Source organism: Vespa crabro, chromosome 17 (genome assembly GCF_910589235.1).
Source record: "Vespa crabro chromosome 17, iyVesCrab1.2, whole genome shotgun sequence".
Classification (NCBI taxonomy): Eukaryota; Metazoa; Arthropoda; class Insecta; order Hymenoptera; family Vespidae; genus Vespa; species Vespa crabro.
The window spans coordinates 781588-804995 of NC_060971.1; the positions used below are offsets into that span (position 1 = coordinate 781588).

At 38.7% G+C, this 23408-nt stretch overlaps 3 protein-coding genes across 14 annotated transcripts; 2 read left to right on the forward strand and 1 right to left on the reverse strand.

Annotated features, from left to right (window-relative positions):
* Window positions 1–567: 567 nt before the first annotated feature.
* Window positions 568–4812, forward strand: LOC124430004 (mediator of RNA polymerase II transcription subunit 15-like). Of its 2 annotated transcripts, none has more exons than XM_046975982.1 (9): window positions 568–694; window positions 865–1208; window positions 1291–1575; window positions 1671–2254; window positions 2351–3084; window positions 3187–3323; window positions 3401–3680; window positions 3762–3962; window positions 4017–4812. In XM_046975982.1, the coding sequence occupies exons 1-9, from the start codon at window positions 619–621 to the stop codon at window positions 4604–4606; spliced, it is 3231 nt and encodes a 1076-aa protein (XP_046831938.1). In that variant the 5' UTR covers window positions 568–618; the 3' UTR covers window positions 4607–4812. The 2 variants fall into 2 exon arrangements, with proteins under 2 accessions (XP_046831938.1, XP_046831939.1); XM_046975983.1 differs by having other exon boundaries at window positions 4047–4812.
* A 102-nt stretch (window positions 4813–4914) lies between these two features.
* On the reverse strand, window positions 4915–6034 carry LOC124430022 (troponin C). The gene is made up of 3 exons (XM_046976011.1): window positions 5878–6034; window positions 5302–5722; window positions 4915–5173 (listed from the first exon to the last, which is right to left on the reverse strand). The coding sequence occupies exons 1-3, from the start codon at window positions 5878–5880 to the stop codon at window positions 5145–5147; spliced, it is 453 nt and encodes a 150-aa protein (XP_046831967.1). The 5' UTR covers window positions 5881–6034; the 3' UTR covers window positions 4915–5144.
* Window positions 6035–7912: 1878 nt separating this feature from the next.
* LOC124430069 (dystrobrevin beta) lies at window positions 7913–23241 on the forward strand. 11 transcript variants are annotated; one of them, XM_046976114.1, is made up of 17 exons: window positions 7913–8449; window positions 12274–12437; window positions 12515–12731; window positions 12875–12957; window positions 13045–13196; window positions 13261–13369; window positions 13438–13604; window positions 14242–14369; window positions 14465–14563; window positions 14700–14781; window positions 15158–15196; window positions 15303–15421; window positions 15785–15950; window positions 16049–16434; window positions 18257–18402; window positions 20466–20579; window positions 21079–23241. In XM_046976114.1, exons 2-17 carry the CDS (start codon window positions 12278–12280, stop codon window positions 21339–21341), a joined length of 2430 nt encoding a protein of 809 aa, XP_046832070.1. In that variant the 5' UTR covers window positions 7913–8449; window positions 12274–12277; the 3' UTR covers window positions 21342–23241. The 11 variants fall into 11 exon arrangements, with proteins under 11 accessions (XP_046832070.1, XP_046832072.1, XP_046832068.1 ...); XM_046976116.1 differs by lacking the exon at window positions 7913–8449 and adding an exon at window positions 12009–12165 and having other exon boundaries at window positions 14757–14781; XM_046976112.1 differs by lacking the exon at window positions 7913–8449 and adding an exon at window positions 12010–12165.
* The last annotated feature ends 167 nt before the right edge of the window (window positions 23242–23408 follow it).

Sequence of the window (23408 nt, forward strand, 5' to 3'; positions counted from 1 at the left end):
TTTCTGCATCTGTGCGGATCGACTTAATAATACCTCTTCAATGTCCATCGTTGAAGAAGGGAATTTTATAATGTGAAAGAAAGAAAAGAAAACGTTATAATATTTGATATAAATTTGATATCAGGTCGATCGATAAAAATATGAAAGTTATATAAATGTTATACGTAAACGAGCACCTTTTATTAGGTTAGAATCGGTCGGATTCTAGAAATTGAAATAGATCGAAATTATTGGAACGAAAAGACCGGACTCTCGATGATTGGAGAGTCGAGCGTCGAATGACGTCCGATTGATGATACCCCACGTGGGCTTTTCTTCGCGATACCCTAAGCCGGTAGCAATGGCAAATGCAGCAACTCGAGATAGAGCGCAACCCGATATAATTGGGGAATAATATAATTATCACGGTTTAACCTTCGATCGGCCGTGTCAGACGCGTTTCGCGTAATGTAAACGGGGGATGGTATCGCTATTAGATAATGAAATCGCGGGGGACATCGAGGGTCAGAAAAGCTTGACCCTACCAGGTCACCGATTATGAGCACTTTTAGATATGTCTTAGGTATAAAAGTGGTGCATAATCCCATCGTGAGCATACGCAATCTTGTATCAGACACAATGCGGTATACATTCCTTTTATTGGCGCTCGTGGCCCTCGGGGCGGCTACAATTCCGCAGCAAAAACAACGTGCTGGTAAGTAAAGAAATAATTATTATTTACTCGTTATAATAGTTGAGACTATTTATGAACTATGTTGCCTGTAAGAATAAGTCTAATGCATTATAAGATCGCTTAAAAATCTATCTATTTTCGACTTTAAGGGAACTGCCAAATCACCAAAACATGTATTCATTTAATTACAGCAAATAAAGAACTCTTGCAGAAGCAGCAAAATTGCATCGATCTTCTTGAACAGATCACTCAGGATGATATACCAAACCCGCAGCTAAATCAACTCGGCCATAACTATGACATTATTGCAAACTCCAACATGTATCAAAATCCAATAATCGCCAAGTATTACGGCAATGTCGTTAAAGCTGGTTTGGTTCAGCCTAAGGGCACTGCCTTCTCCAACTCTGTCGCTCAATTGCGCAAGGAAGCATCTCTTCTTCTGAAAATCTTTTTGGATGCCGTTGATTATAAAACTTTCTTGTCTACTGCCGCTTATGCTCGTGTTAATGTCAACGAAGGACAATTCCTCCAGGTATATTTCAACATTTTAATACGAATTTTATATAGAATATCTCATATAGAATAACGAAACGATTTTTTGCCTAATAAAATAGGCCTTCATCGCTGCCGTCTTACAACGTCAAGACACCCAGGGGGTAATTTTACCTCCATTATACGAAATCCTTCCCCAATATTACTTTGACTCTAGAATCATCCAGGAAGCACAAAAAATCAGTTCGCAAATTATTCACTCTCCAAGCGTTCAAAATGTTGTTATTCCTGTCAATCAAACCGCATACTTGCCTCACGGAGAAGATCAGCTTTCTTACTTCACGCATGATGTTGGACTTGCAAATTACTATACCTATGTTCATTTGGCTAGTAATATCCTGCAACAGGTAAGCGTGCTCGTTTGTCAATTGTTACTTTGAAAATCTCCCTAGACTAATAAAGCATTTCTTTTTTTTTTTGCTTTTTTTTTCTTTTTCTTCAGAAACAACAACAACAACAGCAACAGCAACAGCAACAGCAACAGCAACAGCAACAGCAACAGCAGCAGCAGCGGCAGCAGCAACAGCAACAGCAGCAGCTGCAGCAGCAGCAGCATCAGCAGCAGCAACAACAGCAGCAGCAACAGCAGCAGCAACATTACTATCAATTAGGAGGTTCCGGAATTCAGTGGTCGGAACAAGACAGTCCTATCGGTGCAGGAGCTCAATCCGCCTATCTTCACCAACAACTTTTGGCCCATTACCAATTGAATCGCCTTGCCAACGGACTTGATCCAATTAATCAACTCGACTACGTTACCGTACAGGCTCCGTTCGAGCCTCGTCTTCAACATCCCAATGGTCTCTCATTCCCCGGCCGTCCAGAATACTTGAATCTTGAACAACAAGGCTCGCAACAGCAAGAATTGAGCCAGACTGTGAAAGATTTGGAAAAGAGATTGATTGAAGCCATCGACTCTGGATATGTTCAAACTGCACAAGGTGGCTTATTATCCCTTTACCAACCGCAAGGCTTAAACATACTCGCCGAATTGATTCAAGGAAATGGGAAAAGTGTAAATCCAAGGTTCGTCGACATACGATAGATTTTATATTATGAAAATAGTCAGATTGAAATAATACATTTTTTTGTTTTTCTTTATTTTCTTTTCCTCTTAAATAGATACTATGGCAGTCTTCAAGCAGCAGCTAATCATCTCCTTGGTAACGCTCCCCATGTTAAAAACATTTACGACTACACGCCGTCCGTTTTGGAACTTCCCGAGACATCCGTTCGCGATCCAGCCTTCTACCAACTTTACCAAAAAGTAATCAATCTCTACAAGCGCTATCAAAATTCCTTGTCACCATATGAATACAACGATCTCCTTCTTCCTGGCGTTACAATTCAATCCGTTGTTGTCTCTCCATTAACGACTTTCTTCGATGAGTATTACGTGAGCCTTAATCAGGCAACCGTTCAAGAACAAGGACAAGGAATTCTAGGTGGACAGGTTGGTCAACAAGGCGTGCAGCAAGTACAACAGCAAGGACAACAGCAAGGACAACAGCAAGGACAATTGCAAGGACAATTGCAAGGACAACAGCAAGGACAACATCAAGGACAGCAGCAAGGACAGCAACAAGGACAGCAGCAAGGTCAACAGCAAGGACAACAGCAAGGACAACAGCAAGGACAACAGCAAGGACAACAGCAAGAACCAACTATACAGGCCAAATTAATGAGATTAGATCACCACCCGTACAATTATCAGATCATCGTTCAATGTCAGAGTCACATCCCCGGTGCCGTTGTTCGCGTTTATCTTGGACCAAAATACGATAACCAAGGACAACCAATTAGCATTTCTGAACACAGACAATTATTCGTAGAATTCGACCAATTCGTTCAAGACCGTACGTATGAAATTCATCCGAGGTCCTTTATAAAAACATCCATTTCCATCAACATTTTCTACGGCGAAGAAGAAAATGATTCACATATGATTTGATTTACAGTGCAACAAGGGCAAAATATTATATCTAGGAACTCTCAACAGGCGTCAGGACAAAGCCACGACTATCCATCGACGCAAGCTATTCAAGAAGGTGTAAACGCTGCCATTAATTCCCAGCAGCCATTATACATTACAAAAGTAATGATTTGTTTTAATAATGAGATAAGGGCAAATGAAAGTGCTAGATTATAACGATCCCTCGTATATATTTACAGCCACAACACGTCTATGGTTTCCCTGCCAGGCTATCTCTTCCCAAGGGTACTTCCAATGGTTTGCCGCTCCAGCTTCTCGTAGTGATCTCCGCGTCGACAACACAGGAGAATCCGAATTACGGGCCAGTTATCCCAGAACAATACCAGAATTATCAGGAACATTACCAAATAGTAGGAGCTAAAGAGTATCAGCAGCAACAGGGACAGCAACAGATACACGATGTGAAAAAAACCATGGAAGTTTTGCCTGAGCAAAATGATCTAGAACAATTTATCGAAGGTAGTATCCTATCCGTGGAAAAAAGATCAAGTTGGACGCTACTGGATAAGTTTGATCGCATAAAAAATTTCTTATTTCCAGCCGTCGGCAAAGAACAAGGTAGTTTCTACGCGAAACAAGGACAAACTCCATACACCCAAGTAAAAGCTAATCAGTATGGGCACATTCAACAGTATCACCAATATGGACAACAACAGACACCTAACGGCGGACAGCAACAATCGACCGTTCTGGGCGGCGTTTTGGGCGGCGTTCTGGGCGGAGTTCAATCTGGCGTTCAAGGTATGTATGGTAGCGTACAAGAAGACATTCAAATAATGAATAACGATATCAAAGGTATTGTATCTATACACGGCGTGCAAGCAGGAGTGCAACTTGGCGTACAAGAAGGCGTACAAGCGGGAGTACAAAGACAACCGCAAGGAGGCTTACAAGCACAAGGAGGACAACAAGTAGGAGTACAAGTAGGTCTGCAAGGTGACGTACAAGGAGGTGTACAAGGAGGTGTACAAGGTGGTGTACAAGGTGGTGTACAAGGTGGTGTACAAGGTGGTGTACAAGGTGGTGTACAAAGTGGTGTACAAGGTGGTGTGTACGGTACGAGCCACTGGCAAGGACAACACGGTGTTTGGCAAGGACAACAAGGGCCGGCGCAACATTATAGCAGCGGACAGACGCACGCTGGTGGATACCAAGGAATTTATCAAACTAGCGGCCAAACTGTTCAGGATCAACAAGTCGATAACCATTATCAGAACAAAATGATTTCCGAAATCATCGGTGGTGCCATTTCCCTCGACGGCAAGCCTTACGGTTATCCATTGGACAGACCTCTTACTCCCGGTGCTCTTGCCGTTTCTAACATTTACGTCTGCGATGTTGACGTCAAACACGAGGGTCAACTGACCAACACGATCAACCAGTAATACCATCACCGAAATACTTGTGACTAGTGTATTATATCGTAGCAATATGAATTTGATCAATGTCATACTTAAAAATAACACGCATTACCGGAGTGTTTGCGTGTGTATTTGTTTGCCTCTGCGTGCGCGTACCGCTTGATACGAAAAAGATAAAAAGGGAATGATTAATATGGAGAAAGCACAATAAATAAATTGCCATAAAAATATATTACGACAGAATTCTTTTCCGATATCTATTGTAAATTCCGATATGAATCTTAACGCGAGATTTAATGCGTTTCAGGGTACACTGAAGTAATTTCTCTTTCTTTCTAACTAGATAAAGGATCGTTTTATTAAGAAATTACGCTAGTATAACGAACGCTGAACTTGACAGGGTTTCTCTCCAATGGACATTTTCTCTCTCTCTCTCTCTCTCTCTCTCTCTCATTCAATCACTCCCTCTCTCTTGTTTTCTCCCTATCGTTAATATTGGTCTTTTGTGATGTTTCCAGAAAATGAAATCGTCATTTTCGAAACCGACTCACTTTTCTCATCCTCACTCGCCTGTCATCATTTCCATGAATTCTGTAAATAATTATACACGAATAGAAATGTGACTAATGTCTTAAGGTACATTATGTCACGTTATTTTGAAGACATTTTAAATTCTGTGTAAAAGGTAGAAATGTTAAAAAAATATTGTATAAGCGTACCATCAAAGTCCACCGTTCCAGAACCATCTGTATCAATTTCAGCGATTATGCCATCGAGATCGGAACTAGTTAATTTGTCATCTAACGCAGCTAAGATTTCTTTCAGCGTGGCCGTAGTGATATAACCATTTCCTTCCCTGTCGTATAATCGGAAGGCTTCCTTGAGTTCCTCCTGCATCGCTTCGGCGTCTTCCTCTTCGAGAAATCGTCCTGCGATTCTACAGAATCCATCAAAGTTCACCTTGCCCGTACCTTCGGGATCGTTTTCCTCTATCAACGCATTCAGTTCACCATCATCGAAGAGCTGACCCATCGTGTTCAATATCGTTGATATCTTGAGGGTATCGATGACACCGCTCTTCGTTGTGTCGAACATTTGGAAGGCTTTTCGCATTACCGCCATTTTTTGGTCGTCTTCTTCCTTTAAATGATTGATAAATGAACACGTATTAACACTTTACGTTACGTTTTACTCTTCGAATAGATTAATAAACGACTTTTTGTTTTTTCTTTCAGCCTTTGGGAAAATGGACGGAAAGTGGGGGAAGAGGGAGGAAGCGAGAGAGAGATCCTTACCATGATCACGCTTTTTCTCGCACGGCCGACGATCGATACCTAAAGAGACGACGGTTCTTCCGTCTCGCGTTATATGTAAGACTTCCTCCGCGTCTGGTGAAACAGCTAGAAAGAGCCGCAGCCGATGATTTTCGGCTCAAAAATAGAGCCGCTGCGAGGAAAAATGAAATATGTTATAAGTGGGCAACGCACGAGTTCTCCACGCGTGCGTTGTTAGATGACGAAGACGATCCTTGTGTGTCTGTGTGTGTCTGTGTGTGTCTGTCCGTCCGTCTCTCTCTCTCTTCCCCTCTTTCCCTGTCTGCGTTGCGTCGCGCTAAAAGTTATTTCGTTAACCGCAAAATACAGTCTAACGAGTCTGTGTACAGTCCTCGACTAGCGCATTAGCATAGCATTCTTAGTTCACTGCCCACGCAGTCTGTCCCTGCAAACGATTACAAGGCGCGACGTTACCTGGCATGCGGTACGATAAAAATATATCGAGTTCCTCTCGTCCTCGAGTACTTGGAGCACTTTGAGCACGATTCATCATCGTTCGTGCATTTTCCAGTTACGGAAAATTAGGTCGGTGGAGATAGATTTTCTCTCAACACTGCGATGAGTATCGCGTAATAACGAACCAATTAGTCAATCCGGCATGGTGGTTTAGTCTTGATGACGATGACCGAAACAGTCATTGGATACAAATCGAGATATTACCGTACGAATAGAACTTTTTTCATTAACGTTACCGTTACATCGAACGATAGTTGCAGGTTGGACAGCAACATTTCTGTGCCAAATGTTTTAAACATAAAGAGAACGGTGCCAAAAAGAGAGCTCGCGCCGTAGAACGCAAGAGGGTGGCTAGCGCGCTTCTCATATCACTCACAATTTTATACTATATATCTTTATCGTCTCTATTTTTCTATATAGGCTCTATCGAATTAGAGAGAAGAATTGCAGAAAAGATTTGCTTGCGTCCTTTAATAAATATTCATTCAGGATAGATAGAAATGATAAAATGATTAATTATTTTAATGTTTTTGCCTTCTTGAAAAAAAACACACCTTTATTATGCTAATTATTACGTCGCTGCTTTTATTCTACAGCATCTCATTGGTTTTATACGAATCTTTTTTTGAAACATGCGCTTTTGAAACGATCGTATAATATCTTGGTGGAATAATGGCCATAATTAAAAAATATTCTTCTATTTCAATTATAACCCGAATACTATTCCAATAGAACATAGAAAGAGAAATTTGATATTTGACATATGTCTCTTTCATAACACGACGCGCATAAATGTCTTTACGCTAATTACGAACCGTTCAAGGAGTATGGCCGTTCAAGGAAAGAGATTGTTATTCGGTGATGGTAATATATATTTATTATTAGGTTGTAATTTTTTTCTTTTTTGCAATTTTCATTATGTTTCATTTGTATCTGTCGCCGAGATCGGATACGCTTTGCGAGCGTAAGGTGGCGAAGATATGCAATAGGAACCTTCGATCTCGATAATATAGGCGTTCGAAACTCGATGATATGTCCAACAAACATGGCGGCACAGAGGACTGCAGCTAAAGGCTGATACGCAGTACGTGTTTTCTCGATTATTTGAAAACTGCCAATTAAGGTGCTCGTTGACTATCATTCTTGCTTGAAAATTCTTAAAATTTCTTTCGAATTAATTAAAGAGTATTTGAATTTGTTAGAGATTAAATATATACAGGATTGTTATATGTAGGAAAAAAAATGGACGTTGTAATTCTTCCAACTCCTCCTCTCGAACTACTTTTATTTCTTAATTAGAATTTATTTTCGAAGAGAATCTCATATAAACATAAGAAGTCGGTCATATATTGATTTAGCAGAATGCGCAAGTGACAAGTTGAACGGATTTATGTATTTTCAAAAGAATAATAACGCATAATAATATAATATCAAAGGGGATCGGGATTGCGTATATTGGTTTCGATTTTCGCGGGCTTCCTCGGAAAGTTCCGATTCCTCTCGTTCCGTGGTTTAATTTGGGGCGCCACGATTCGGTAATAGTCGGCGATAGTCGGGAATATTCGGAAGTACTTGTAGTTGCGTGGCGCGGCGTGGCGGTCGGGCATCGCCGGCCGAACGCGAGCGATCAGTGATGGCCGCGGGGCTGCCGAGGCGCGGGTCGTATTGACGTTCGACCGGCTCGCTTATTTATCGCAACGCTCTCTCCCTCTCTCGCTCTCTTTCTCTCTCTGTTTCGTACTAAGCGATACGTTCTTGTTTCTTCGTTCGTCAAGAGAGTGTTCTTCAAGGAGAAAGAAAAACGGCTTCGAAAAGCGTTAGCTTTTCTAAAAGGTTTCCCCTACGAAAAAGGTTTTCATCGAACGCCATCCACACCTTCTGATCTTTCATTCTCGATCGACTACTCTTACCACTGAACGTTTTCAATGGTTTTTGTTGCCTTGTGATTTTCGTATCACCGCCACGATACGACGTTCGTGTGTGTCATTCAACAAAGCAAGATAGATGTAGGAAGAGGAAGCGTGAGCACGGTGTTTTCAAGATTCCCAAAGCTTTTCTCTAACTAATACACACACAGGTACGTGTATAAATTCAGAATTCGATAAAATCAGGTGCGACAACTCTGCGCGTACGAATCTCGAGCATCTCTCGAGTCGATTTTTTTAATTCGACCGATTGCGGTAGGAGACACTAATTATTCATCATTCTAGCATTATTTTTCATTTCGATCGCCTAGTCGTCCCGTACCATCCCGTCTCCTCCCGTCCAGTCCTGTCGTTATCCTCTTCGATATCGAAAGCGATGCGATTTACCAAGAAATATCGAATAAAGCCTCGACCGAAGGAAAAGGAGAAAAGGTTAGAAGTCTTTCAATTCCGTGCGCAAGGACCTATTCAGCACGGTCTTTCTCTTTTTCTCCTTTAAATCCTTTTTTTTCACGTTTTTCGTACGAATTCTAAACGATCTAAAGTGATCTTTTTTCGAATTAAATGTATAAGATAAATGATGCTCTTTCAGGTTTTTCGATCTATCGCGTGGATAGGGCAAAAGGCGAAAAAAAGAAAATAAATGAATGAATAAATTAAATAAATAAATAAAAAAAAAGAACTCTCCCGTCTCATTATCAACATATGTAGCAACACGCCGCTAACGTCAAAAAAGTAAGTCGCGTTGAATGCGATTAAATTGGATTTATGTATGCATATTGCTAACGCAATTTAGCAGTCGGTCGTTGCTCGTAAACGCGCAGGCACTTACACGCGCGCATACATTGGAAGCGTCTTAAGGAGAACAAAGTTAACTCGGATAGCAAATAACATAATAATAGATGAACATGTAATCGACAAAAGACCAAAGATGCCATTGGTATATTTGTAAAGGCGTTAAAGCTAAATCGCGCCGAATAATGAAACGAAATAATAATCCAATTTCCTCAACGTTTTCCTATCTCGCGGATAGTAGATTTGACTCTTCTTTTTTCCTTTCTTTTTTTTTTTTTCATTAGACTCGAAAGATAATATAAGTTTAATACCGTCCGAGACACGATACGCTGGTGAGTTCAATGAACTCTCCCATTCATGACATCTATTTTTCCTCGGTCATGTCTCTAAGATAGACTTGGAAATGTTTAAAGTTTCTTTCAATTTTTCTACGCTTACGTTACTAAATCTTATTGACGTGCTCGAAAATATCGAGAAAGTTTGTTCATTTAGTTGGCTCTTCGAGCGAAATAAAGGATCGAAACAAGCATCGAGAAATCGAGAGAAGAAGAAAATCGTTTGAAAACTAATCGGATAAAATAGGTTAGATTTTTTCTGCTAGTTATCTCTCCTGTATATCTCAATCGCGTCTAGGATTGCTCCATCCAAAGTTGGCCGCGCCTTTTGGCCGGCTATCCCATTTCGCGCGTTCCTTTCTACGGACCAAAACGCTTTTCTCCCGTGCGTTCCGCGTTCCTCTGTCTCCTCGGCCGATCTTATACGCCCCCACCTGGCCCACTTATCGTATTGATTCAAACTTGGCCACTCGCTCCTTTGCTTCTTCCTGCTTCAGCTTCATTTCTTTCTTTCTCTTTTCCCTCCCACTACTTTTTCTTCTTCTCCTTTCTTTTCTTTTGTCGCTTCGTCGTCCTTTTCTTTTTTCTCTTCCACTTTTGACCCTCTCTCGCTCACTCAACGACTTTACTGAGCATGTTGCAGTTTTTTTTTTCTTTTTTTTTTTCTTTTTTTTTTCTTTTTTTTTTTAACAACGCCGAAGATAGCACAAAGTCTGATACATTGGAGATTGAAAAAGTGGCGGGAAATATTTTTTAAATATGCGCGATGGCACAGAGAGAGAGAGAGAGAGAGAGAGAGAGAGAGAGAGAGAGAAATAGGGCAGCTTTAAAAAGTACGATTCCAAGTTCGCTCTAGCGCTTAATGAAACGGAAGAAAAGTGGTCGACAATTCGAAGAGAGTAAAAATGGAAAAGGGTGGTTCACCCTTCTTCGCAAAACATCATTCTCTGCCGCGTATCGCGTTTCGCGTAACAAGACTCGCAGGGAAGGTTACTCCCCGAGTATCGGAGATCCTCCTCATTTTTACGGCTCATTTATTTACAATAATGAGTCGAGAGGCTTTTTCCCTTGATTCGCTTAAGTATTTCCTCGATATTTTCAACCCTTTTGAAAGAATATCTCACAGAATATGATATACATGTATACACACGCATTCCAATTTTGAATACATAGAAACGAACATCAAAGGATCCGAATCGTCTTTCCCGATCGTTTCTCTCTAATTCTTTTTATTTTCATTTTTTCGAGTAAATACATAGGGAATAGTAGACTTTCGAAAGACGATAATAATCACGTTATTATCGTATGTTGGAACAAATATAACATATCCTATTATGGCGGCCAAGTTAAATGGTATTAAACAAGAGAATAGGAATTATCGACTATTTCCAAGAATAAACAATTAACGTGCTATTCTCTCGCTTTAACGAACTCCAATTAACGAGATGCATTCCGCGTTGCGGAAAGACTTTGTTTCATTTCAACTAGAAACTCGACTCTTTGATCGTTTCTCTAAACGACGATATTTGTCTTTGTCATTGAGATATCGTGTCTCTTTTCTTTGTCGAGGAGAGCACCTGTCTCCGTTTCTATTCTGCAAGCAACGATCGAGCAACAGAGTTATATACTACAGAGTTATCGATCTTCTTTCCTTTCCACGTTGACGTAAAGAAAGTCTTTTTCTTTGCAAACGAATGAAATTTTCATGATTCTCTAAAATTTATACCAATGTCTGTGTGTGTGTGCGTGTGCGCGCGCGCGCGTGTGTTCGTCGAATCATTTTCTACTTTTTATTGTATTTGTTATTTTTAATATTTCCTTGTTTTGCACGCGACGTTCGCGAGTCCGACGCTGCTCGTTCATTGAAATATCCGTGCCGTCACTCGTGCGCTTTAATATACCAACTGAAAGAGCTCGTCATTTCTTATTGTATAACCTTTGAGTGAAGAAAAAACTATGAATCTCGATAATGACTAAAGAACGAGCGTCCTTGCTTTGAAGAGCAAGATTTTCATCTAGCATGCAAAAAGATACGATTTCCAGATATCGATACCATCATATCTGTATCTTTCTTCACATTTCTATGAAAGTTTTTCAAATGCAAACTATGCGTCCTTGTAATAATATATTCTCCTTCGTGTCTTTTTTGTTCTCTTCTTCTAGAAAGAATATGTCAAATTCGTATGGCGTGTATATAAGGGATAATGTATATAATGTATGTAAAATATTAAGTACATGTATCTCGGAGAGAGATAAAGGGGGATGTGCTTGAAAAGCTACACTCTCAGTCGCTTTCAAAGGATCAGCCTCGATGATGAATCTCGATGATGAAAGGCGAATACGAGATGCCTAATCAAAGGAAGAGATATGCGCATCATTAATTAACTAAAAGGTTCGAAAGAGACCAAGTTTTGCTCTACATATTACTAGTCGGATATTTTATTGGTACGATGTTTTTTGATAATTCACACGCGCTTGTGTGTGTATGTGTCCGTTTGAACGATCGATAATTCGATTTTCGCACGTGTGTGTGTGTGTACTCTGATCTCTCTCTCTCTCTCTCTCTCTCTCTCTCTCTCTCTCTCTCTCTCTCTCTCTCTGCCCCTCTTTTTCTCTCGCGTTAGGCCTCCCAATTGCAGCTTCACCCTTATCCGTATCGTGTTCGTGTCGACTTGTCAAAATAATTCGAGCATAATGGAAGATTACGAGGGAATAACAGGAGGAGCCGGTTACAGAGAGTAGATAAGAAAAACGAGATATTTTTCTAAAGCAAATGAAAGAAATGCTAGTAGGATGTCAGATGCAATTTGATCGTCCGAATAATTTGTTTTTTTTTTCTTTGTTAGGAAAATGGCGGAAGAGGTTGCAGGAGGTTCTAGCAATAGCAGCAGCGGTGAAGCCAGTAGATTGCAGCTTCTGCAAGAGATGCGCCAACAAAACTTTGACAGCATACGATTCGCTTCTTACCGTACGGCTTGCAAACTTAGATTTATTCAGAAGAAAGTTCACCGTAAGGATCTCGTACTTGAAACGCTATTAAATTATTATGACGTCTATTTGGTCGATATCTTGATTCTTTGTTTATAGTACACAACGTAGACATATGGAATGTGATCGAAGCATTTCGAGAAAACGGCCTAAATACTCTAGAGCCGTCTAGTACGTTGGGAGTATCTAGGCTAGAAACTCTTCTGTCTTCCTTATTTCATGCGCTTAACAAGAGGGTGCCGGTGTCTCAACAAGCCAAAGTCGACGCTACCACGGCTCTACTGATGAATTGGCTCTTGGCAGCGTATACCAGTGGGTATGTTCGAAAAACGATAAATTACTGCGTTATAATTCTCACATGGATCTCTTTTTCTTTTTTAATTCTTCCCTTTTTTTTAACTTTTCTTTCTCTCTCTCTCTCTCTCTCTCTCTTTTCTTTTTTTTTTTCTTCTTTTCCAGGGAAAATAATAAGATATCCGTATTTTCGGTGAAGGTGGCATTGGCCACGTTGTGCGCTGGAAAGCTCATGGACAAGTTTCGATGTGAGTCGTCCTTTTATTTTTCTCTCTTCACTCTTAAAAATGCGTATATTTGAGACGAAGGTGACGTCGAGTCTCATGTTCATCTAGATATATACTCACAAATATCGGACGGTAACGGGCACATGATACATTGGAGGTTCGCCGACTATTTGAAAGAGGTTTTGTCATTAACGGCAGCGGTCTACGAGTCACCGTCCTTTGGATATTCGGAGGGTCTCGCGAGCACCATTTTTCCTCCTGTAAATTTTTTCTTTTGTTTTTTATTCGAGACAATTCCCCTCAATTCCACGTGTTTCTTTCCAGAATTCTAAAGTGACGGTCAATGATTTTTTGGATACACTCATGTCCGATCCCGGGCCGCACTGTTTGATTTGGCTCCCGTTATATCACAGAATGGCGGCTGTTGAAACAGGTACATAAATACTCTATCTATAATACATTCAATCCATTCGATTTCTAAGTAAGCCTTAATCGTTACAGTGGCTCATCCCATCATGTGCGATGCCTGTCACAAGGAAAATTTTACTGGTTTCCGATACAGATGTCAAAAATGTCATTCTTATCAACTGTGTCAGGATTGCTTTTGGCGTGGCAAAGTTTCTGGGACTCACAACAACGATCACGAAACCCGAGAGTATAGTAGTTTTGTACGTAGCAATCAACCTACATTCTTTACCGTTTATTTACTAAAAAGATTAGGAATTAAGAACAAACACGGACTTGATGCTGATCAGGACGCAAATGAATTCTTTGTTGATTTGTAGAAATGAGAATTTGTATGAATGAAGACAAAAGCAGAAAATAACGGAGATTGATGGAGTAATAATTAAGTAATTTTTCCTTCTCAAAATAAAAGCTATGTTTGTAGTTACAAAGTAACTATACTTTTTGCAACGATTACTTGAGCATAGATTTGGTTTTTAAATGAAACATATAAATTTTTGCATTGTATGATTCGTGGTTTTTTCTTTTTCTTTTTTTTTTTTTTTAAATGTCAAAATTGAAAATACGTTTTCATCTCTATTGATTAATTATTTAGACTTTAAAAAATATAGAGTATTTTTTTATTTAAGTCAAAATTATTCATTCCGTATAAATGAGAGCTTTTAAAAATGTCTGGCAGTTGTATCACTTACAGCCCAAATGTACAACTAGAAATTATTTTGAAATGTGCGCAATTAAGATTAATCTATATTTTATATGCGTAGAGTTTGTTGTTCGATCGATTCGGTTAATGAACCCATCAACGCTCGCTTTAATTAATTATAATATTCCTGTCGACAGAAATCGCCAAGCAAACAAATTGGCCATTCTTTGCGCAAGAGCTTCAGATGCGTTCCCGAAAAGGGGAAAAACAACATACCTAGATTTCCCGAGCAGCCAGAGAAAACGTTGGATTTGTCGCATATAGTGTGAGTGTCTCTTGAGAAAAAGATCGAATAGAATTTAGAATATCTCGACGGTTGGTATATAATGTTGCAATTGGAATTAATTCACTGCGTTGCAGCCCACCGTCACCTTTACCATCTCACAACGGTTTTCCAGATCCAGGTTTCATGGCTCCCTTCGATTCCGGATCCATGGATAGCCGATCTACCTTGAGAAGGTAAGAACTGGAACGAATCTTGGTTTATTTATTCACTTTTATCTTTGCTTTCTACGAGACTTTGCATAAGAACGTCACGCTTTACTTAATTTTTTTTTACGTTCTTTTTTTTTTTCTTTTCTGGTATATCGTTCAGTATGGATAGTTCAAGACTGGACGACGAACATAAATTAATAGCACGATATGCACAAAGGTTGGCACAAGAAGCTAGGACCATGGTAAGTCGACTAACGCTTATTTATCTTTTCGAGTAGTATGTTCTTTCTTTCTTTCTTTCTGTCTGTCTGTCTGTCTGTCTGTCTGTCTGTCTGTCTGTCTGTCTGTCTGTCTATCTTTCTGTCTTTCTTTCTTTCCTTCTTTCTTTCTTTCTTTCCTTCCCTTTTTCCTTTCTTCCTTTCTTGTTTCTATTCTTTCCTCGAAACCGAGTATAACAAGCAAGTGTGTATTTAATAATCGATCGATTGTACACAAAGTACTTTGAAGCACGAGAGAGATAAGTTTCAGCGTTAATTCGATTTAACAAATTCAATTAAAACTCCGCTGATTCATCATAACGTGTCAGAACTAATTTTGATCATGTAACGACTTCGACAGCCTCGTACTACGTCCAGAATGTCGCAAGCTGACCAAGCGGTAAGTACTGGCCATTAAGAAATCTAATCGCATTACAAATGCTTTACTTTACGTTCCTTTCTAAGTTCCATGTTATTATATTCTTTTCTTTTTCTCTTATATATAGGGTAGAACACCGTCGGATGCTAATTTGGCATCGTTGGACGCATCGAGAGCGCAACGTGAACTAATATCGCAGTTAGAAGCGAAGAATAAAGAAATAATGCGAGAAATTGCAAGGTTAAGGTATACCTGTGTCGTTTATCTTCCTTTATATCGAGCCTAAACCTCCAAGTCATCCCGTCGAACCATCCTAGAGTCACGCATGTTATGACGACATTCAGTTGAGCTTGATGTCTCTTTGGTTGCATAGCAAAGCATATTAGAGCAGAGAAATACGATCTATACTTTGTCGAAATACATACTCGATCGCACATGTATTATCATTCGTCGAGAACAAAAGAACTTAGATTCACGTGTTATGTATAGATTTTTTTTTTCGTACTCATAAATTATTTTTACGGTGAAAAAGGAAAAAAAATGAAAAAGTAGAAGAGAAAAGAAATCAATTCTATTACTAAATATTTTTATCTTTTTATTATATTATAGGAGACAACAAGAGATAGAGGCGGCAGGATTGGAGAATCCTGCTCTCATGTCGGAATTGAGGGCATTGAGACAAAGAAAAGATGAATTGGAGACTCACTTGGCGACTTTGCAAGATTCCAGGAGACAATTAATGGTTCAATTAGAAGGTCTTATGAAAATGTTGAAGGTATGTAGGTCGATCGAAAGAGAATGAGAGCGTTATTTTCAAGAAATTTTCCTCTAGTTTGGAAAGCAATTCGTCTATTTGTCAAAACTTTCTCGTAGAATCATCAGGCATCTCCTAGATCAACGCCAAACAGTTCGCCAAGAAGCACAAAGTCTCCTCCGTTACCTCCTGGTACAGTGACAAGTAGCAGATCGGCACCAGCCACTCCAGGTGGAACATTGTCAACGACTCCTCAACAGCAACAGCCACAACAACAGCAGCAGCAGCAGCAACAACAACAGCAACAACAACAGCAACAACAGCAACAGCAGCAGCAGCAGCAACAGCAACAGCAGCAGCAGCAAACTCAACAAAGTCAAATGTCGCAAAGCTACCAGAGCTCCGTACCAACGACGTCGGTACCGAACATGTCGAGCAGTGCTATGCTTGGGACAATACAGAATCCTATTCCAGATAGTCTTTCGTGTGTCGGAGGCGACGTAAGGTAGGGTGGCATGTACAAAACGTATGCTATAAACACATTGAAAACAAAACGAGACATATTAAAAAACGACGACGATACGAGAAAGTATTATGAGAATATGTTGGGAAGTGAATAATTTGTAGAATAATTAGACCAGAACATTCTAGGTACTACTTTGAAAGTTCAGCGAATAGAACAAATATTAAGATTTCCCGAACAATTCTTACATCTTTCTTCGTATATTTTTATTTTTTCTCTTTTCCTTTTTTCTCGTTTTTTCTTTCTTTAAGTGCGTACAAATAAGTATACACATTCATGTCGGAGCTAATTAGAATGTTATTTTCGCCTAATATCTACCGAAAGAAATCGATTTTTATCCTCTGTGTGTCTGTCCGTGCGTGCGTGTGTACATACATACATACATACATACATACACTCGCGCACACACACACACACACACACACACATGTGTGTTGATTATTATTTACTACTTGGCAATTGCTCTTAGGTATCTGATTTGTTTCCCTATTTTTAATTGTACATACGTAGTAGTATGTACTTGATAGTGTTTCTTTTTCTTCTCGCCCCCTTCCGTATATGTAGTCGATTTCTTGTGTTACGACGATCGTAGTTTGTACAAAATATCTTGCACAGCGAATGAATCCTAGATACTGGCACTTAAATAATACTTATAGCCAGGGATACGATAATGTAGTGGACAATTGAAAATATTTAAAGAGAAAAGAATTTTTGCGAAATAATAAGAAGAAATTTTGAATCTAGCTATATTTGGATATTCTGGCTATAAGGTTGTTAAAAAATGATAGGTACTTTTGTTGCATGTTCACGTTATCAATGATACCCGTTTCTATGAGCTTTCAATGGGCTATTAACAAGCACAATTTTGTACTAGCTTCGCACATAAGTAAACGTCAGAAAATATGATTATGTATGCGCTCTATCTATTTTAACGATTTATCGTCAGAAAAGGAAAGAATCGCTTAGTGTCACTTATGCTTCTATCCCTTTCACAATGCTTTACGACAATACTACCTTATATTAGTTTTACTATAGTAAAATATAATATAGAAACGAAACGTTAGGATACGTAGGAAACTTTCTTAATCGTAATAATTACGAAATTGTTTAGTCCTTTTCGTTTTATTTAAGTTAAATTAATGCATACGCGTGTGCATACTGTGTACATAGTTATCGCAAATAATGTTATCGACAATAGGGAAAAAAGACTAGTTGTCGTTTACACCTACGTTTCACCGAGCGTGCGTGCGTGCGTGTGTGTGCGCGTGCAAATAGGTCTATAAAATATAATTTGAATTGATTTGAAAAAAAAATTATCTAGATACGCATATAATGCAACGATAAGGGTGTGTAAAGGATCGAGGAATTGTAGATAAAGATCTAGTACATTTGGAGAAATCAAATTTGTACATAGAGAGATGTAAGGAGTAATGCATTGATATATATATATATACATACATACATACGTACATGTATATGCATACGTAAATATGACGATCTTACTCGTTAGACAATTAATATAGTTGTAAGCACTATGATTACTGCATGTACGCCAAGTTCCGTTATCTTCGCCCATTATTTGACACGTTTGAACGATAAGAGCTTATGTGCCATTTCACTTATTATTACGAGTATTTTCACGTGACTACATCACGGGAATAAGATTCTTTTACAAAGATATTAGATTCGAAATTTTGATTGATTATGCTTGTGCAAATAATCACGCAGCATGTTGCAATAGCCGTTGAATTTGTTGCTGTTTAAAGTGGCTTTGCGCAAAGAAAATAGAGATTTTCGATGTCAGGTCTGCGTTCAGGACAAACAGCCTGCCAGGAAGCGGTTCCAGCAGTGCGAATAATAGTTTGGGCCGATCCTTACGGAACGATCTGTTGGTAGCAGCCGACAGTGTTACTAATGCCATGTCAACGTTGGTCAGGGAATTAAATTCAGGTATGTTTCAATGCAATGTAATGCAGACAATTGATAAAGACGAATGAAAAATCATTTTTTTGTAGTTTCAAATGGCACTTAAAATTCGATATGCAAAAGAGTCCGTTCAAAGTTCAATATCCATACGATGATGGATGAATTTCTTCACACCTCGGAGAGAGAGCACTTTCTATAGTTTTTAGTTACCTTTTAATTTACTTTCTATAGTTTTTTCTTTCTTTCTTTATCCTCTTCTCTTTTTCTTTATTTCTTTTTCTTTCCCCTTTTTAATTCTCATCTCTCTTTATTACAATCGTTCTCTTTTACGCGTTCCTTCATCTATTTGCTTTCTCTTTTTGCCAATTTTTCAGAATAATCGTTTGTGTACACGCATAATAACCACACGAAGATTCGTTAAAGATCTACGGCCGTTCGTCTTTCTTCAGCAGCATGTGTCTATTTTACAATTAGTATTATTAGAGAGACAGTAATGAATACTGTTTGAAACGTTGAATTCACTCTCTTTCTCTCTCTTTCTCTCTCTCTCTCTCTCTCTCTCCCCTCCCCTCTTGCGAAAGTTGAAAAGAATTACTCTTTTGGATGAGTACAGAAGAGCAGGTGAGCCATTTATAAAGCAACAAATTTGTTATTATAATTCAGAAGCGACTTGGCGATTTAACGTTTTCTTAACAATGCGTCAAAAAAATCGTATACAAATTAATAGAGAAAAGATTCGTGAAATTTTTATTGTCGACACAATGTCTACATTGTGTTATAAAAAAAAAAAGGAAGAAAAAGAAATAAATATAACGGTTAGTTATTATATATAGTCATTCTACTTAGTCATTCGTATATTTTTCAAACTATATACTCATATTTGTTAATGAGTGTGTAAATATATACAGGCATGATGTTATATGGCATTTTTATATATTACTTTACAAATGCTATACAGCATGTAAAATGCTACACACATATATATATATATATGTACATATATATGTGTGTGTGCGTATATATATGTATATATATCGATTGTAGAAACGAGTAAATAAATGAATAGACGCTCAGTTTCTTCTTGGAAAGAAAATCGTGTAAGTATTAAGATAAGGCCATGGTTCGATTCTCATTATTAACACGTTGCTATAACTTAAATTCTAATCTGGTTTAAATCTTTGGAAAACGTTAGAGCGATTGAGTATAAAGAAAAATAGCCACTTTACTCTAGAGTCCGAATGACCATTGATATTTCAAGGGTGTACATGAAATTAATTTGATGCTACAAATTTATTTTAAATTCATTTAAAAAATTTCAATCGATTTACGTTTATTAGCTCGAAGAAAGAGAGAAAAGCGTCAAATTAATTAAATATGCATCATTTTTATCAATAACGCGTTGGATCTATATCTCTTAGCGAATACCATGGAAAATATCAATTTTTACAGCAAATACAAAACCTTACACTGGACTACCAACACACATACATACATGCTGCTTTTTAAGTTTGAACATGGTTATATAATTTTTCATTGATGTAAATAATACTCAGACTGCTCTCTCTCTCTCTCTCTCTCTCTCTCTCTATCTCTCTCTTTATCTCTCTCTCTCTCTCTCTCTCTCTCTCTCTCTCTCTCTCTCTCTCTCTCTCTCTTTTCTTCTCTTCTCTTCTCTACTCTGTATACTTGCCTGTTAGTTAATATTTACTTTATTCTTTTCTAACTTAGAATAGTTTTTAGAAAACATTAGTCTAGTCGTAGCACAGACTACAATACACGCAAGACTATTAAGGAGATACAATTGTAAAACGAGATGTACAATATGTATTACTTTTTCATATATATTCCTTTTCGTTCTTTTTTTTTTTTTTTTTTTTTTTCCTTTTCTTTTCATATCGATTCATCGTACAGAGTCACGCGATTACGAGAATTATGTTTACGCATAGAGAGGAGATAAACCTTAGTCTTACTTTGATAACAATTGGACTGACGGTAGACGTTTGAAAAAAAAAAGAAAAAAATATATACTTAAACGTGGACTCGAGCGACAGTCGGACGTGCTAAAAATATACAAAATAACACTCTAGACGTGTTGTGGAATGTGTGTGATGCACCCCCTGTGAATGTGTCCTGGTGGCTTGCAGACTCAGACCAGGAGGACCATTCTCACAACTCGGGACGTTTTCTCAGAAAACCGCTGGGTAAGTTGTTTACGCGTTGAGAGAACTAGCAGATCGTTTAAACGTGTTTTTGTCTCGAGCGTTACGACCTTCCGTTTGATCTCGCATTTCTATCGCATTTCTATCGCATTTCTTCTCACAATCGGTATGTCGGGAGAGACGTAGCAGAGCTCGTACTTACACGATATCATTTTCTCGTCCTCTTATCGAATAATATCGAAATCGAGACAAAGTCTTATAAATAAGATACTCATTGTAAAGAAAAAAGAAAAGATTCCTTTTAATTCGCAACGTGACTGTACAAAGTATCAGTCGGCGAGAAGAGAACATTTTTATCGTTTCGACTCGCTCTTCTCACTCGTCCTAATTATCAACGACATTGTGATTTTACATGACTAATAACGAGCGACGAAAATGATTCACGCAAGAGCATTTTTTAACGTTCAACGAGAATTATAAAGCATAGATATTTTAATTTAATAGCGAATAATTATTTTAAAATGGACGGAATTGTTTGCAGATTTCGAGGCAGGTGAAGACGGTGATGATAGCAGCGGCGGTGGTAATTCTTGGCGCGAAGAACTTCAACGTCGTTATCAACAGGAGAACGATTTTCTGGCCGAATTGAGAGCGAGGAATGTCAATATGTCGCAAACCGAGCGCACCTCGTCGAACGAACAGGAACAGGATAGGGGCGATAGAGAGGAGGGAGACGGTGGTGGAAAGGAAGATGAAAATGAGACGGATTGGTCGGAGGCTGTGAAGAGATGGGTAAACCGATAAATTCCAAAATTATATGATCGCGAGAGTGAGGGAGAGAAATGTAAGTTCGCTTGGACGCGATCGATAAAGCGACAGATTTTTACGTTTATCCCGAGGTTTAGCTAAGATCGAACAAAGAATTTCAAAAGCTCCGCAGTTGTACGGGGCTGAGGGCAATGGATCAATTTCAATTTGGATGGATCTCACGCCTTTCCTAACGAGTAATTCGATCTTAGAGTTGGATCAATCCATAGATAGCTTCCTCGTACGATGTCGTCTTTCCTTATTTCCCTGTTTTCGCACTTTCGAACTAGGCAACGACCGAGATTACGCACAAAGTCGCGTAATTATTCTACCGACACGATCTGGGAATTAATTGAAGATACGATCGAGAAAAAATTTTGGAAGAGAGAAAGAGAGAAAGAGAGAAAGAGAGAGAGAGAGAGAGAGAGAGAGAGAAGCTCCTTTGACTCGCGTCTTTTCGAAGCCTTTGCGTCTGCGTAAGGATATACGTCATGCCATTATCCAAGATATGTTCGTCGCTGTGATGCGAAGAGAGAAGCGGACGAAGAAGAAGAATAATATAATAGGAAATCTTTTATAAAATCTGTAAAAGCAACAACAAGAAGCGATCGAGGTTTACGGTATCTAGGGGAGAGCGTGTAATTTTTTTATACCTTCGTACCGGTTAAAATTTCACGATATACATACATAGAACTTGTAAACTTCAACTCATCGAATACACGTTAAAAAGCTTCGCTATAATATTTCAAGATATATTCAAGATAAATATTAAAATGTAGAGAAAGGTCAAAATTCGCATACCCTATGCTATTACGATTCGTTCGCTTCTTTATCGAGGACGAATGAGATACCTCGGAGCTAGTGACTCGTAAATTATTTGCCAAAGAGCGAAGAATCTTTTCGCGAGAATACGCGAACGAATTAAATTTATATAACGATGTTAGTTCTTAAAAAAGCGAGAACTAATAATTGGGTTATTCTATCGTTTCGGAAATCGTTCTGAATTCATCTCTCAGAATTCGTTCGTTCGGGCTTTCTTTCATTTTCTTTCGTTCCTTTCCTTTCTCTTCCCTTCCTTTCCTTTTTCATTTTTTTTTTCGCGTTTCGCTCGAACACGCTCACGACGCGCTTGCTAAGATCGCAATTTATGATCTAAATGGCTCTGAGGTATTATACCAAATTGTTAGGATTACGTATCGTATTGTACATAGAAGAAAGTTTTTTACCAACAGTAAATTAGCTAAGTATTCGATTCATTTTTATCGTTGGACGGATCGAATTGTAAACATTTTGGTATTTATATTAGCCGACGAAAGCTAGGATGGCTTAAGGAGCAACAGACGCGGCAAATTGCTAAAAGAAAGCTAATCGCTTTCCTGTATGTACAATATTTTTCTCTTTTTCTTTACTTCCCAAACTAATAATGCGCCATGGGAAGCATAATTGCTTCTATTTTACGTGCAGCAGTCGAACTTGCTTTTTCTTTTTCCCTGTTTTTTCCTTTTTTGAAAAATTTCCAACAAGTTTGAAAGTCTGCGCGTTACACACTTCGTAAAAACAGAGTACAGGTGCGCATACGTACGCATTCGTATTCGGCACGTTTAATTTCTACGTTGTTATAATAATTTACCGATTGCTAGATTATGCCGCTGATGTACGTGTACTGCCGAAATGTAACGCATACGCAAATATGTATAATACGCATACGTGCAAGGATACTTTACGCAAACTCGTATGTGCATCATTTCCTATACTTGTTCGTCTATACGAATATGTACGGTTAGGAGAAAAGGGCGGAGGGAGCGAGAGAAGAAAGAAGAAAAAAAGAAAAAAAAAAGAAACTATGTAGCAACTGCATAATTCGAGTATTGAATAAAAAATGAAGCGATAGCCGATAGTCGGAGTAAGATCGATCTTTCATAGCCCACTGTGTTTTTACCATCGAAGCCGTTACGACGATGATACGCGTCGAGGAAGAAAACGTTTCGTCGAAAGGTAAAAAACCTTAGTTTAATCCCTTTATTCCTATCGAAATACGTCCATTTGTTTTGATCCATCCTTAAT